Source organism: Triturus cristatus, chromosome 11, assembly GCF_964204655.1.
Source record: "Triturus cristatus chromosome 11, aTriCri1.1, whole genome shotgun sequence".
NCBI classification, from domain to species: Eukaryota; Metazoa; Chordata; class Amphibia; order Caudata; family Salamandridae; genus Triturus; species Triturus cristatus.
This window is the reverse complement of record NC_140594.1, coordinates 1,150,590,271-1,150,606,906: the sequence shown is the minus strand read 5'-3', so window position 1 is coordinate 1,150,606,906 and position 16,636 is coordinate 1,150,590,271. Positions and strand designations below refer to the sequence as shown.

At 48.7% G+C, this 16,636-nt stretch overlaps 1 protein-coding gene across 1 annotated transcript in view; it reads left to right on the top strand.

The window, feature by feature from the left end:
- The window catches only part of LOC146788619 (uncharacterized), a 1,185,638-nt gene that overhangs the window by 603,138 nt on the left and 565,864 nt on the right, over positions 1 to 16,636 (top strand). Inside the window, exon 36 of the mRNA XM_085635786.1 lies at positions 11,540 to 11,662. Within this exon, the coding sequence (XP_085491912.1) occupies positions 11,540 to 11,662 (123 nt within the window). The remainder of the gene's footprint in view (positions 1 to 11,539; positions 11,663 to 16,636) is intronic.

The window sequence follows — 16,636 nt, the reverse complement described above, 5'->3', positions numbered from 1 at the left end:
CGCGCCCCTCTGATTGTGGAACAACAGGCCGGTTTCGACCAGACAGGCAAGAACAGCCCGCTGGTCCTCGCCCCCAGATCTGGGTCGCCCCCCAGTGCAACAGATGCTTGTCTACTGGTAGTGGGGAGCCTGGCTCCGCAGGCGATCTCCGCTCCCCGGGCAGTGTCCAGCAATCCCCACCCCCAAGCTCAGGAATCAGAGCACCACGGAGGCTTCCGCTCCGGGGCTCAAACAGGGAGCAAAGTGGTGGTACCTGGAGTGTAGCACATGGGGCGTCTGTCGGTAGCCGCCAGGCACAGGGGGTCAATCAATCCAGGCCCCTGGGACAGCGAGTCTCAGAAGGGACCGTGCGCGGTCAGGCCACTCCCCGCAGAGGATCGGCGGACCGCCGCGATGCAAATGCTAGCTCTGCATCGTGACGTGTCCCAGCCACCTTCACGTTAGGCCGGGGATGCAACGCGGTGCAGAGGCCTCAGGTAGTCACCTGGGAGCGTCGGCGGACCGCAGGAACACCCGTACGCCCAAATTGGCTCAATCCAACGGCACTCATGTCAGGGGTCCAACACGCTAGCAGCACAGTGTCAGCGATGGCTCCGCCCCAGACCTCAGCATTTTTTTTGTAATAACATTTTTATTATTTTCACACAAAAAGGTACAGTACAGTCGGTGAGAATAGCAAATTCGTTTCCCAACAGACAGCATTTTTAACTGGTTTCTCAAACAAGAAAAGTTCAAGATGTTGACCCTAGTCTAGGAGCTTCTTGTGCTGGAGAAGGACAACTGGAAAGTGTAAATCGACTTGCAGTATGCATACTTTCACATCCCTATTCTTCAGTCACACAAGAGGTATCTCTGCTTTATGGTGGGATCTCAACATTATCAGTTTGCGGTCCTTCCGTTTGGTCTTACTTCCACGATTTGGGTCTTCACAAAGGTCATGGCAGTGGTTGCAGTCCATCTCAGAAGATCGGGAATTCCAGTATTCCCATATCTGGGCAGTTGGCTTATTGAGGTAAAATCTCCATAGTTGGTGTTGCATTACTAACAACAAGCCCAAATCTTCCCTGTAGCCTATCAGCGCAACCTGTTTATTGGGGCAGTGCTGGACACAACTGTAGATCGAGCCTTCCCTCCTCCTCGGATATATAATATTCATGCTATGATTCTGATGTTTCAGGAGGAAGGGGTTATTCCAGTCCCGAAGGTCTTACGCCAGCTTGGTTTGTTTGCGATCTGCATACTGTTGGTCATGCATGCATGCTTGCACATGAGGGCCCGCCAGTGGTGCCTCTGCAGGCAGTGTTTTCAAAACAACAGAGATCTACAAGTCTGTATCAGAATCTCCAGAGACACAGCAATGGATCTTCAATGGTAGAATGTGACGGGCAATCTCTTTCAAAGGAAACCGTTTCAGTCTTCCTCCAGTGTCCACGATCATAACAGATGCCTAGGGTGGGGAGCTCATCTGAAGGATCTGGAGATCAGAGGACTTAAGTCTCCAGAGGAACAGTTGTTTCATATCACTCTGTTAGAATTGCAAGTGATACGGCTGGCTCTCAAGGCCTTCCTCCCTTCTATTTTCAGTCAGTCAGTCCAAATCTTGACGGACAACACTAACTCAATGTGGAATATCAACAAACAAGGAAGAGTAGGGTTGTCTCTTCTCTGCAGAGAAACTCTACATCTCTGGTCCTGGGCTCATGATCACCACATTTGCAAGGTAGTAACTCACCTGGCTGGAGTACTCACGTACGTGTGTACAGTCTCAGTCAGTGTTATTCTGCCAATCACGAGTGTCGTCTCCATCCACAAGTAATGCAATCCATCTTCCAGCTATAGGGGACTTCTCAGATAACTCTATTTGTCACTCAAGAGAATGCACACTGCCTGCCATTCTGCAGCCTCCAGTATCCTATGCAGAGCGCACTGGGGGATGCATTTTAATCGAGCTGGAGCTTCCAGCTGCTTTATGCATACCTCCCATATCCTTGATTCCTCAGTTGCTGAGAAAGATTTGTCTCAACTGGGCCCAAGTAATTGTAATAGCCACTGACTGGCCGTGAAGGGTGTATTTGGCGGATCTTTTTCACCTATTCCTGTGCCCTCCGCTTCATCTCCCTGCAGGGCATACTTCGTCTCGCAGTTGCAAGGTCCGGTTCTACACTCCCACCTCCAGTCTGCACCTACGTGTCTGGAGATTGAACAGGGCAACTTGAATTCCTTTTCTTTTCCTCTCCTCCTGATGCGGTGGTTGTTATTTTACCCTTCAAAAACACCACCAAATCTGTTTATGTTGGCAGATGGTATACATTTAAGTGATGTGATGATAATTCCTTAGATCCTCTAAAGGCTCATTTGTCTGAAATTTTACAATTTTCCCTTTCTTTCACCCAGCTGGGCTGGGCAGTTGCCACAATTAAGTGTTTCTAGTCAGCCCGTTTGGCTTTTCTATGTTTACCAAATCAGCCTTCTCTGTTTAAATCTCCTCTAGAGTTGAGATTCATTAAGGGTCTTACAAATAAATATCCTCCCCCTCCCTTTAATTTTGCTTAACTCAGATCTTAATTTACGTTTGACTTATCTAATGTGTTCTCCATTTGAACGTCTTCACAGTTGTCCTTTAAATCTCCTAACTTTTAAAACTATTGTTAAGCCTCCTTTCACAAAGTTCTTTCCTCACAAGTTGGTATTTAGAACCAGGGCTGCTTTCCTGCCAAAAGTTCTTACTCCCTTTCATTTGGTTTAGTGCATTACCCTTTCTACATTCTATCCTCCACCTCATCGAACTAAAGAGGAGGAAATACTTAATTTCTTAGATCCCACAAGAGCTGTAAGTTTCTACATGGATAGGACACAGAATTCAGACTGGATGACCAACGCTTTGTGCGGTACATTGGAAAAATTAAGAGGGAAAGCAGTTCATAAGAGGACTTTGTTCAGATGGATTATCCTCGACGCCATGCTACACAAGGAGCCTCCTTAAACAATTCATGCTCATTCTACTAGAGCTAAATCTTCTACCTCTGCTATGGCTATAGGGGTGCTGTTTGCAGATTTTTGTAAAGCAACAATTTGAGTCTCCTGCCACAGTTTTGCGAAGCATTATTGTTTGGATTCTAAAGTGAGGATGGATGATCACTTTGTTCATTTTATTTTGCAGGATTTTTTGGGATAAACAGACATGCACCCACCTCTTGGTCTGGAACTGCTTTGGTATACTATTTAACCCCTTCAGTGCCCCGCCCTTTCCCCGCCCTGTGCCGGGCGTTGCATTAGCGGGCGGGGTTCATGACGAGATAGTCTCGTCATGGGCACAGCGCAACCGTGCTCCATGACGAGACTATCTCGTCATGGGCACTGAAGAGGTTAAAGGGTGAGGAATCCGGAGGAAGATGAATTCATCAGAAGAACAAGTTACTTACCTTCAGTAATGCTTTATCTGAATGAAACACGTTAGTGATAGATTCCTTACCTTAGAATTACCCCAAGGCATCAGACTGGATCCGGAAAGTTTTCGTCAGCAGTACCCCTGAGCGTCGGAAGGTGGCGTCATGTGGCTCCGCGTACGTCGTTGGCATCGTGGTCGGCGAGATGACGTCGCGGCAGCTACTTAGACGCAGTACCCCCAGTCACTTTTTGACTGAGTTTTTTCAAGGCATTTTGTCTCTATTTTTTGAGTCGATCGACTCCTGGTGCAGTAGGGATGCCCGGCTTCAAGACCTGCGGGGACTGTCACCGCATGATGTCGGTGATGGACCTGCACCGCATGTGTCTTTACAGCCTGGAGCGCGACCACGACCCAAGTCATGCTCTGACTGCGGGGCCATGGCGCTGAAGACTTTGTGGGAGCATGTGTCTTTACTGCCTGGAGCGCGACCACGACCCAAGTCATGCTCTGACTGTGGGGCCATGGCGCTGAAGACTTTGTGGGAGCGCTCCCGAAAGTTGCTTGAAGTCCGGCAGTTGGCTCCGTGCCACTCAAGGTCAAGGTCCCGGTCCCGTGGGAGGTCGAGGGACCGGTCGCGGAGCCACCACCACCATTTATCAGGATCGAAGTCTTCGCACTCGGGGTCAGGTAAGACGAAGCATTCCAAGAAGTAGAAGAAGCGGCATCGCTCTCCGACTTCCCCTCGCCCACCGAGCGATGCAGCTGAGGGTGCGGGTGGTGCCTCCTCCACGGCTCCGGTGGAGCCTACGCAGTCGACGCCAGCCTACCCGCCCTTCCCGGGTCCGTCAGTGACTCCAGCCCAGCTGCAGGAATTTCTGTCAGCCATGGCTCTCCTCTTTGCTGCCGGGCCCCGCGGGCCCAACTGGGGGTTCTAGCCCTTTACTGTTGGCGGCTCCAGCATTGCTGTCAGCTCCGGCCCCGGCACTGCAGGACCCCCATGGATCCAAGCCTAGATCCCGGTTGACGACGGTTGATGTTGTGACACCTCCACCGACGTCGGCACCACCTCTGACGTCGCCCGGCCCACCGGACGATGTCGCCCCCGGTTTCAACCCTGATGTGGATACGGCGCCGTACTGGTGTCGCAAATGCCGATTCCAATGCCGATGGGGGATTTCTATCCCTATGTCCATCCTCCCTATTTTAGGCCTGTTTATCTGCCTGCAGAGGAAGGGGAGAACTGGGAGGGGTCTGAGGACCCTCTCACAGCACAATGTGAGTTTGCCGGACTGAGCAGAGGAGTTGGGTAATGCAAGTGGTCTTGATACATCTCCTGACCTTGTCATGCTGTCTCCTCCTACCGTGGCTATGGAGGGGGGTGCAAGGTACGCAGTGGTGCTGTGTAGGGCGGCCGAGGACCTTCACCTCGAGCTCCCTAGAGTGGCCATCAGGACTAACCTCCTGACAGAAGTGCTTCAGCCGGCAGCTTCCTCTTCGGAGCCACTGCTGCCTTTTAATGATGCACTTTCAGACGTTCTTTTGGGCATCTGGTCCAGGCCCAACACGTTCCTGTGGATAGGAACGTGGCCCGATGCCATTGCCCGGTCCCGGCGACCCCCTTTTCCTTTCTCAACACCCCACCCCTGAGAGCTTGGTTGTCCAAACCTCTGCGTCCCCGAGTGCATTCCCTACCGCACCACCGGACAGGGAATCCAAGAAACTGGAGCAATTTGGTAAGAAGATTATTTCTTCCGCCAGTTCAGGGCTGCGGTATTTTAACACTTCATGCCTTTTGGGTCGTTATTCCTACTCTGTGTGGGATACGGTGGCGTGCGTGCTGCCTCAATGTCCGGAGGAGGCCCAGGCAGTGCTCTCTCAAGCTATTGCTGAAGGAAGGGATGCAGCCAAGTTCACTATTCGTTGTGGCCATGACACCACCCACTCCCTGGGTTGGGCGATTTCCATGATTGTGGTGCACCATCACCACGCCTGGCTGAGGACAGCTGGTTTTCTGGGGATGTCCAGAACACTTTGATGGACATGCCCTTTGATGGCTATCGCCTTTTCGGCAACAAAGCAGATAGTGCGTTGGAGTGATTTAAGGACTCGCGGCCTACGGCAAAGTCTCTGGGCCTTTCTGCCATGCTCCCTCCTCCGCCTTCTGCTTTTCGCTCCTTTCGTGGCCACGGAAGGGGCACCCGACACATTAGTTTTAGAGCTACAGGCCTGTGCAGCAACAGTTTCAGCGCAGCCGTGGACGTGGGACCCGCCGAGCCGGGTCAGGGGGCCGGCGGGTGGGTCAGTCCACCTCATCCCAGCCACCACTGCCTCCAAACCTTCCTAGTCCAGTTTTTCAGGCCCATCAAATGCCAGTGGGCGGCGGGATTCGCCATCACCTCCCCCACTGGCGCACGTTCACTTCGGACAGGTGGGTTTTACAAATAGTCCGAAGGGGCTACTCCCTCCCCTTTGAGACTACCCCTCCAGCCATGCCACCCCAGTACAACCGCATGTCGGGGGATCACTTGGCACTTCTTCAACAGGAAGTTGCGGCCCTCTTGGCCAAGGGGGCCATCGAGCGTGTTCCTGCGCCAGAAGTAGGACTTGGCTGTTACTCCCACTACTTTCTGGTGCCCAAGAAGGACAAGGGCCTGCGTCCCAGCTTGGACCTCAGGGACGTCAATCGCTTCCTCCGGAAGAAGAAGTTCAAGATGTTAACTCTGACTCAGGTCTTGTCTTCCATCGACCCTGGAGACTGGATGGTAGCGTTGGACCTGCAGGATGCATATTTCCATATTCCCGTCCTGCTGGCCCACCAGCATTACCTACAGTTTATGGTAGGCCATGAGCACTTTCAGTTTACTGTGCTCCCCTTTGGCCTTACAAGCGCCCCTCGGGTGTTCACGAAAGTGATGGCGGTGGTCGCAGCTCATATGCGCAGATCAGGGGTTCCAGTGTTCCCCTATCTCAACGACTGACTGTTGAAGGTTGGCTGGCCCAAGACAGTCGTTTCCCACCTCCAGACTACAGCTGACCTCCTGCATTTACTGGGGTTCTCCATCAATGTGCCGAAGTTGCACCTGATTCCCTCTCAGAAGCCCCTCTTCATCAGAGCTGTTCTGGATACGATGCACTTTCGGGTCTATATTCCCGAACGGCAAGACAAGGATATTCAGGCTCTGATTCATATCTTTTAGCCTCTAGCCTGGGTTTGGTCAGGATGACCCTGTGGCTGCTGGGCCTCATAGCCTCCTGCATCCTGCTGGTCGATCATGCCAGATGGCATATGCGGGCTCTGCAGTGGGACCTTAGATTCCATTGGGTGCAGCATCAGGGGAACCTGTCCGATTACGTCCAGATCTCAGAGGTCACTTCACAGCAATTGCAGTGATTACTCACGAACTGGCATTGGGTCAATGGCAGATCCCTCTCCCTCCCCCACCCAGAGCACACAGTGGTGACGTATGTGTCCCTCCTGGGATAGGGCGGCCACATGGGAGAGGCGGAGATCAGAGGAATCTGGTCTCCGGCGGAGTCCATGCTCCATATCAACCTCTTGGAGCTTCGGGCGATCCGACTTGCACTGAAGGCATTCCTTCCCTCTGTCAAGGGAAGAGTAGTGCAGGTGTTCACAGACAACACCACCGCCATGTGGTACTGCAACAAACAGGGCGGGGTGGGGTCGTGGGCCCTATGTCAGGAGGCCCTGGACATGGCTGGAACATCAGGGCATTTCCCTGGTGGTTCAACACCTGGCAGGTTCATTGAATGCCAGGGCGGACTAACCCAGCCGCAGGTGCATGATGGATCACAAATGGTTTCTTCACTGTGAGGTGGTGCGAGGTCTCTTTCAAAAGTGGGGAGAGCCTTGGTTAGATCTATTCGCCACCGAAGAGAACGAGCAATGTCATCAGTTTTGCGCATTGGAATTTCCAAGGCGGCACTTGCTCGGAGACGCTTTTCGTCTCGAGTGGTGCTGTGGTCTGTTGTACGCCTTTCCGCCTATACCACTTCTGCCCAGAGTGCTGAAGAAGATCAGGCGCGACCGGGCCCAAGTCATTCTTGTGGCTCCGGACTGGGCTCGAAGAGTATGGTATCCCGAGCTACTCAGTATGAGCATCGATCCCCGCTCCGTCTGCCTCTTCGATAGGATCTTCTGTCGCAGCAGCAGGGGACGGTCCTCCACCCGAACCTGTCCAGTCTCCACCTCCATGCTTGGAGATTGAGCGGCGACAGTTGACACCTTTCGATCTCTGTGATGTCATCTTGGCAGCCAGGTGTCCCTCCACTAAAACGGTGTACGCCTGTCGGTGGAACATATTTGTGGCATGGTGCACAGCTAAGACTGTGGATCCCCTTTCTGCCCCTCTTTCTAAGGTTCTCCTGTTCCTTCTTTCTTTGGCCCAGCAGGGCTGTGCTCTGGGCATGCTTAAAGGTTATCTTTCGGCTATCTCTGCCTTCCTCCGGCTTCCTGATCAGCCTTCTCTTTTTAAGTCCCCGGTTGTTAACCGTTTTCTTAAGGGCATTATGCATACGTTCCCACCTTTGCCCTTCATCATGCCTCAGTGGGACTTGAATCTTGTCTTGACTTTTCTGATGTGCGCTTCTTTTGAGCCCCTTCATAACTGTCCCTTACGTCTTCTTACTCTCAAGACAGCTTTCCTGGTAGCTATCACCTCTGCCAGGAGAGTGAGTGAGCTCTTTCTTCCAAACCTCCTTCCCTTTCTGTTCATCCGGACAAGGTGGTTCTGAGGACATATGCTTCTTTCTTGCCAAAGGTTGTCACGCCATTCCACATAGGGCACACCATCACTTTGCCCACCTATTTTCCGCATCCGCATCCTTCCAGGGAAGAGGAGCGGCTCCACCGTCTGGACCCAAAACGTGCGCTCGCATTCTATCTGAAGCGTGCACAGCAGTACCGGGTGGATGATCAGCTCTTTGTTGGCTACGTGGGCGCCAAAAGAGGTTGGGTGGTGCACAATCGGATCATCTCCCGGTGGGTCGTTCTGTGCATCAAAGCCTGCTACTCCTTGGCCAAGAAGGAGCCTCCTGTGGGACTGCGTGCCCATTCAACCAGGTCAACTGCAGCCACTACTGCCTTGGGACGCGGTGTCCCCTTGCAGGATATTTGTCAGGCAGCTACGTGGTCCTCGTTGCACACGTTTACCAAGCACTACTGCCTTAACAGTCAGGTCCAGAGAGACGGCTTCTTTGGCCGTTCTGTGCTCCCTGACTTTCTGGTGTAATCTTGTTCGCAGACCCACCACTGGGGTTGGTATTGCTGGGGTATCTATTCTAAGGTAAGGAATCTATCACTAACGTGTCTGTTTCAGATGCACAAGTTACTACTTGTGTAACGATATATCTGTAAGAGACATTAGTTAGTGATAGATTCCTTACCACCCCACCCATCCTCCCCGTTCTGCTAACTGATTACTAGGGTTAAGGTCATCCCCTTTTAGGGCCCTAGTTTTATGCACCAAAGGTCAGTTTCTCGCATGACTCTGCGTTTCGGCGCAGAAAGTTGTGTACAGAACTGACGTCAGGACGCATGGGTGGCGCCTAAGTAGTCTCCGTGATGTCGTCTCGGCGTGCACAATGCCAGTGACGGGCGCGGAGCCGCACGGCGCCGCCTGCTGGTGCGCAGGGGTACTGCTAAGCAGAAAACTTTCCGGATCCAGACTGACGCCTGGGGAATATTCTTAGGTAAGGAATCTATCACTAACTAATGTCTCTTACAGATATATTGTTACACAAGTAGTAACTTGTGCATTTGTTAATATCCCGCATCACCCCCTGCTCATACGCCAAGATCCTGTGTGACATTAGATGCGTAGGGGGGTTAAATTTAGAAGGTGGTCTCTGAACAATAAAGTGTATTATGTTGAGAGAGAGTATGCGAGTCGTTCTTCTAGTAGATGGCCAGTCTAGAACACTAGCCCACCAGGGCAATAGTGTCGCATAACCCTTGTGTATTTATGCATATTTTTTAGGCCAATGCGAGCATTGTATATCAACGCATACAGTAAGGAGTTTGTCGGCTTGCCCAAATAAAGTTTATTGAGTATTTCAACACAATACACTTTACTGTTCAGAGAAGGTGAACAACTGAAGCTCAAGTGGTTCCTCAAGTGTTAGTCACGCTCAAATATGCTCAATTTGTTCACACTTGCACAGAATTGTTTTAAACAATTTATCAGATAACAATATTTGTTTGAATAATGAAACATGATTGCATTTAATGTTACAACAATATTGAAATGTTTCTGATACATGGTGAAGTCTGTTGTCAGTATCTACACGGAGGTGTGCCACATGATCAATTTAAAAAATACAATGTTAGTGCACTCCAATTACTCGTGAGCAAGGAGCGGACGCTCCGAAACGCGTAGAGTTGTATTGCCTAATAAATTGTTATGCTGAAAGAAGTTTGGGCCGTGGCGTTGTTGTTTTACGGATTTCTGGAAACGAGGCATTTGTGGGTGTGTGTGTGTGTGTGTATATATATATATATATATATATATATATATATATATAAATATATATATATAATTAGGGTCCTCACCCACAGGTATCACCCGTGGCATGCTTCATCATTGGACCCTCACTCACACACATTGAATGTGTGATTGGACTCAACACGTTTGCAAGCGGAGTGCTATCGTAACTGTGAGTGAAGGCAGGGAGTGTGGGTGTGTTGAAATAACTTTCTAAACCTAATTACATTTTTTAATGGTGTAGGCTTAGGGGCTAGATTAAAAATAAGATTGACAACGCTCCTAGGATTTAATGATCCCAGGTGTCTTTTAGGTCGACATGTTTCAGCCAATAAAACTGCCTTGAAAGATCATTTGGCTTTCTTCAGGACCTTCATTAACCCTGCTAGTTATAGTGAAAAGCCTATTAGCTTGTGCAATTTATATTTTAAAGGCATGCACATTTATATACAGACTATACCTGAAGGACCTTTTCCTTGTATGGTCAAAGCTGAAACAAGAAGTTTTAATATTCAAATACTTGGGTACCTTTATCATAACGTGAACCCCTTCTTATATGTTTTATGTCTCTAACTATTTTTCGTAGTTTATCCAATGTCATTTCCTAATGCGCACAAGGAATAACTGCAGGAAATTCCTAAAAGGTACAAATGCATTTCCTTTTTATTGAAACTCTTAATGCTATTGTGAAACAAGTCTGAAAAGAAAATGAAAATTTAACATACAATAAAATAAAAGCATAAGCATGTGTAAATTTTGCACTCATAGGGTTTTTCTTTATTACACACCATTCTTAAACAGCCTAGGTGACCATTCAGTCGCAAAAAAATATGGGGCCTAATTTACAAAAAAATTGCGCAGCACGGTGCCGCAAGCCATATTGCTGCTCCGAGCTGCGTCATTTTAAAAGCACTGAATGCGTCATATTTATAACAATATGACACAACCCTGTACTTTCCCCTGCATTGCCGCACTATTGGCTGCCATGTGCCAACGCAGGCACCGCCTGCGTTACGAGGATGATTGTTTTTGTCCAGGAATTGACACCTTCCTGCACAAAAACAATCATTGATGGCGTTTTCCTTTTTCTATGTGTGCTGCAGAATGCAGCACACATAGAAAGAGGAAGAAACGAGGAGAAATAAAAGTATTTCCCCTTATTGCACACCTCCTGGGTAGATAGGAGATTCTGACGCATTCCCAGGTTTACGAAATGTCAATCTGGGAATGCGGCAGAATCTATGGGTGTTGCATGGGAATACTCACAGCAACACCCATGGCACGCCCTTTCACACAAACTGATGCGTGAAAAGGGGCCGTATTTACAAGGCCATGAAAAGCCGCGCATGGTGGCTTTAAATGGCCTTGTAAATATGGGCAGGCACACTGCGCCACTAGTGCATCAAAAAAAGTGACGCACCAATGGCGCAAGGGGCTTGTAAATAAGCCCCCAGGTGTTTTCTTTTTTTAATCAAAATACCCTTACTATTGTTTCTTACAAAAGCTACAGGTTACAACTGTTTGAGTTAGTGCAAGATATGCGCCTCATGCAATGACTATGTTGCATCTGTTTTTCTAACAATACCCTTACTGGTGCATAAAAAGGCAAAGATTTGACAAATGCCTTAAATCTAATTGTTGTCTTTCGCAGATAATGATGAGTGTGCCTTGGGTCAATACTGCACAGGTATAGCAGAGGAATGTCAGAACACACCTGGCAGTTACAGCTGCAGATGCACAGCTGGATACGTGAACGTTAACTCTGTATGTCAAGGTATGTGATCTTATAATGTATAGAATCAATATTTGTGTCACAGATAAGGTCAATAATATTCATTTGTAAAGAAGCTCCAACTGATAGTGTGGGATACAGACAATGCATGCAAGGCTGTGAAAATGGTATACAGGTGGAAAATATGCACGGTATTAAATCCAGATTTGCAGAAGCAGTGAACATTACCACCTGCAAGGTTCGCTGCAAGGTCGTTAAAAGAGTTACAAGTACTGAGGTCACCACCCTCCTAAAAGATGTTAAAGAACTCCAGGCCACGATGATGAGCCTAAAATGCAGTGCGGACGTCTGGAGGATGTTGAAGGGCAGTCCAGATAAAATAATCAGCTCTTCCATGGGTTCCCGGAGCGAGAGGAGTCCCCCTCTGCGGAACACTTTCTTGAAGAATGGATTGTTACTACTCTCAAACCCAAACGTCTCTCTATATTCTTTTCCATAGAACGTACACATAGGGTGCTGGTGCCCATGCCCCGTCCTGGTGCACCACCTAAAGCACTTATAGCTTGCATGTTCAACTATACAGACAAAGATCCAATCCTCCAAAATGTCCGTGTCCATAACCCGCCATACTAAGGCGAAAAAATCATAAATTTTCCCTGACAACACGCAGAGAGTACAGGTTTTCCAGAAGAACTTTCTGTCAGTCAAGAGACAGATGCGAGAGCACAATATAAAAAGCAGCTTGATGTACACAACCATAGTCGTGGATGGTCGCGACCGCTCATGTTGAGAAACCATCTGTTCGCAGTGGTGACGATGCCGCTCAAGAAGAAAATGTACTCAAGCGGCAGAAAGAAACAGCACCCTCTTGCGCTGCAGATGGTGCAGTTTGTGCTGATTTTCCAATGTGGGACGAGCACCCGGTGCTACAAAATCAATGTGAACGTGCGCAAACTAACAAACTCCGCTGCTTGCGAACTCCGCTTTGCACGGCAGTTTTTTGGTCACTTCTGCGTGAACTCCGCCCAGGCCTACATAGGACTTCTTCTCACCGCTTTGCCTCGTCTAAGAGACCCTAAGCGACGGAACTGCCATGGGGTGAGCAGCGATTGGACAGGTGGGCCGTGCTGCAACCCAGGTAATACCTTATGTTGGCGGCGTGGCACACCACTGGAAGAGAACATTGAGATGCCCACTTTCTTCTGTCTCCAAAGTTTTCTCAATGGATATAGAAGTTGTTGTGTAACCTATACTTCTCTCACAGGGGGTTTCCATGTATAGTCATAAGCGCTGAATAGTCCCGCCCATGTGCGGGGAATCCGGAGCAGTTGTTTTATATATATCTTAAGTGTAGATGTTCGCCTTTCTTCAGGAAAGCCTGCAGAGGCACTTATGTAAAGAAAACTGATTATGCAGCCTATTTACCTAGGTTACAACTGGCCAGGTTCTTCATCTTGAAGAGAAAAAAGGGGCAACAATAAGCAAATTTCAGATAATTTTAGTGTCTATCAGTATAAATATCTCTCACAAACCCTTTTTTATGATAGAGATGAAAGGAGCAGGACAAAGTAGCCTCATAGGCTGCCATTATATGTCTAAAAAAGAAGACTGTGCCTTTAAGGAACTAGGCACCACCAATATCTCATTATGCATAGCAGGTGGCAGTTACTTCAGTTCCTTTTTCCGGCTCCTGCTGACAGGATCTTGGAGCATTCAGCTCGTCCAAAAGTGTTTTTTTTATTCAAAATTCTTTATTGAATTTGATTAATTACTCTTACAGTCGTCTTTTGTCTCGACCTACCTTTTTCTATCTTTTCTGACAGAAATTAAAAGCATTTTGTCAAGAAAATGCAATCCCAAGTGCCCAGCTTGTGGGAGAAAGAAGGCCAAGACAGACCCACATGAGGTTTGTATAATCTGTCTCCAAAAGGATCCTGTTCCTGAGTCTTGTCAACACTGCAGGAAATGTACCAGGCGTACCTTGAGAGACTGGAAGAAGATTTGCCTTCATGGGATTGAGGAGCACAGAAGGCTGCAATCTCAATCTGAAGGTGGGACCTTAGGGCATGGAGAGGGTAGAACCTCTACCAGGTCTCTGTTAACAGCCTCTAGGGAGCGTTCCAAGAAGAAAGGGGCTCAAAAACGACATTGGTCCACTTCGACGTCAAGTACATCGACGTCGAGAAGAGGTATGGCGCCGACCTGTTTGCCGTCGATTCCAGGTACGACGTCAAGCAAGCGCCCAAGAACGACGTTGAAGACTCCATCTAGGTCGCCATCGCGGCATCATCGGCGGAGAACGACGTCGAGGCATACTACTCAAAAATCGACGTCGATGCGTAGTACTCGGAGATCGACATCAAGGCATACAAGATCGACATCGAGACATGCTCTAACTTTGACGTCGAGGCGCTCTTCGTCGTCGAGAAGACTGCAACATTCACTGTCGACAAGCAGGTCAACGTCGAGGCATTTGTTGACGTTGAGAACTCCATCAACGCTGACCAGGCTGAGGAGACCAGGAAGAAGAGAAGGTGCATCTACTCCTCACCTGAGTTGGAGTATTCTAGAACCTACTCCCCGTCTTCGGAACATCAACCAGCGCATCCTTTATCTCCTCACCTGCCTCCACCGACTCCTCCTCCACCGCCTCCTCCATCTCCTCCTCCACAACCTCCTCCTCCTCCACCGCCTCCACCTAAGTCTCCTCCACCATCAGCTCCAGTAACACCATGGAGATCAAAGTCAAGATTGCGCCATCATTCTAAGCGCCATCGTCATAGCTCTCGACATACTTCGACTTCTTCTCAAAGGTCTCATCACTGTCGCCATCATAATTCACGATCAAGATCTTCTACATCTACTGGTCGTTACTCTCTGCCTCCACGGATTTCACCAGTGGACGATTTCTCCACTTTTCAAGAGGTTCTAGTAAGGGGAGCCACGAAATTAAATATATCTTTATCAGCGCCAACTCCAACAACATCTGTCATCTTTGAGACCATATAACAGAGTTCTATAACTAGACCCATGTTACTGCTGGTGCTAGGGTTCCTTGAACCGCCCATGGAACACTTTCTTACTCCAGCCTCTGTCAAGACAGCGGTTTCTAGACTTCACAAGTAGTATCGTCCTCCAGAGCAGTATCCAGCTTTTCTCCGATCTGACCCAGCTCCTGATTCCGTAATTGTAGTAGTGACAAGGAAACAACATGCTACTGCTCCTTCATCTACGGTCCCTCCAGACATAGAAAGTCGTAAGTTAGGCTCTGTGGGTTAGAAGATGTGTGGAACGGCAGCAATATCCATCAAGGCAGCTAGCCCTACTGCCTTACTAGACAGATATGACAGGGCTTTGTGGGTGTCCTTAAATTAGTTTCTTGACCATCTGCCCAGTAAAAAACGGGAATACTTCATAGAAATCCTTAATGAAGGTCTTATGGTTTCAAATGGGGTGATTACTGCGGCAGCAGACTTCGTTATTGGCGGCTCACCATGACTGCCATGGTATAGCCCTTAGACGACAATCTTGGCTGCGTTTAACCTCCCTCAAACCAGAGGCGCAGCAAAGGGTTCTAAATCGGCCTTTTTCTGGTACTACTCTTTTCGGAGCCCACGCCGATGAGGAAATGTAACGAATGAAGGCTGAGATGGAAACTCTTAAGGCAGTTGGCCTAGAAAGACCTAGGGAACAAAGAAAATCTTTTCAACCTTATCAACGTCGTTTCTCATCTCACAGAGGCCAATCTTCCTTGTGGTATCAAAGCCGTCAACAGGGAGGTGCACAACAATAACAACGGCCTTACCAATCGTATCACCAAAGACAACCTTGAGGGAGATCCTCCCAACAGCATCCTCAGGGGGGAAAGCAGCCTTCTGGGTCAAAGCCCTGAATCATTACTTTCCCCTATTCTGTTCCCCACTCCCATGGGGGGAAGCATAAGTTACTACCTAGTAGAGTGGCAAAACATAACTAAAGACTCCTGGGTACTGAACATTGTTCGCAATGGATATTTCCTCCAGTTCATAAGTCCTCCACCATCCATTCCTCCGAAGCCAACCAACTACCATCTTCCTCTGTTACGAGCAGAGGTCAACATCCTTTTATAGAATTTGTAGTGGAGCTCGTTCCTCTTCAACAGCAAGGAACAGGTATTTATTCCAGATACTTTCTTGTCAAAAAGAAAGACCAAAACAAATTCAGACCCATTCTAGACCTCAAGACAGCCAACAAGGGGATTCTGCAAGAAAATTTCAGGATGCTGACATTATACCAAATTTATCCTCAACTTTGTCAGGGGGATTGGCTCTGCTCAATCGACCTACAAGACGTGTACTTTCACATTCCAATTGCAAGAAAGCATTGCAACTTCTAGAGGTTCGTGGTGGGACAGGACCATTACCACTACAGAGTCCTCCCATTGGGTCTGAAATCAGCACCCAGAACATTCTCCAAATGCATGGCAGTGGTCGCTGCCCATCTACGGAGACACAGAGTAATCGTCTAGCCGTATCTAGATGATTGACTCATCAAGGTGTCCTCAGCCCAAGAAGCACACCTTAATTACGATTGGACTGGCGATCTCTTACAGAGGCTGGAACATCAAATCAATCACGACAAGTCCATCTCTACCCCAGTACAGTTCAATTATTTAAGAGCCTCCATCGACACCTTCAGAGGAGAGACGCTTATCGATCCTTCAGAAGTGTCAGGGTCTCATGAAAGCTTCCAATCCAACAGTGAGGACAGTTTCCTCTTTTCTCCGCTCGATGGCTTTTTACATTTTTCTCACACTAAATGCCCGTCTACACATGAGGCCTGTACAGGAATGTCTCGAAGATCGGTGGGACCAGCGGACAGGAATCTGGGAGAACAGGATTCAATTATCCCTCAATGCGAAGTTGTCCCTCAAATGGTGGTGCTCCCCATCCAATGTCCTCCAGGGCACTCCATTCCATCAGAATATTCCACCTCAAACTATGGTCACGGATGGGTGGAATTTGGTCTGACACCCAC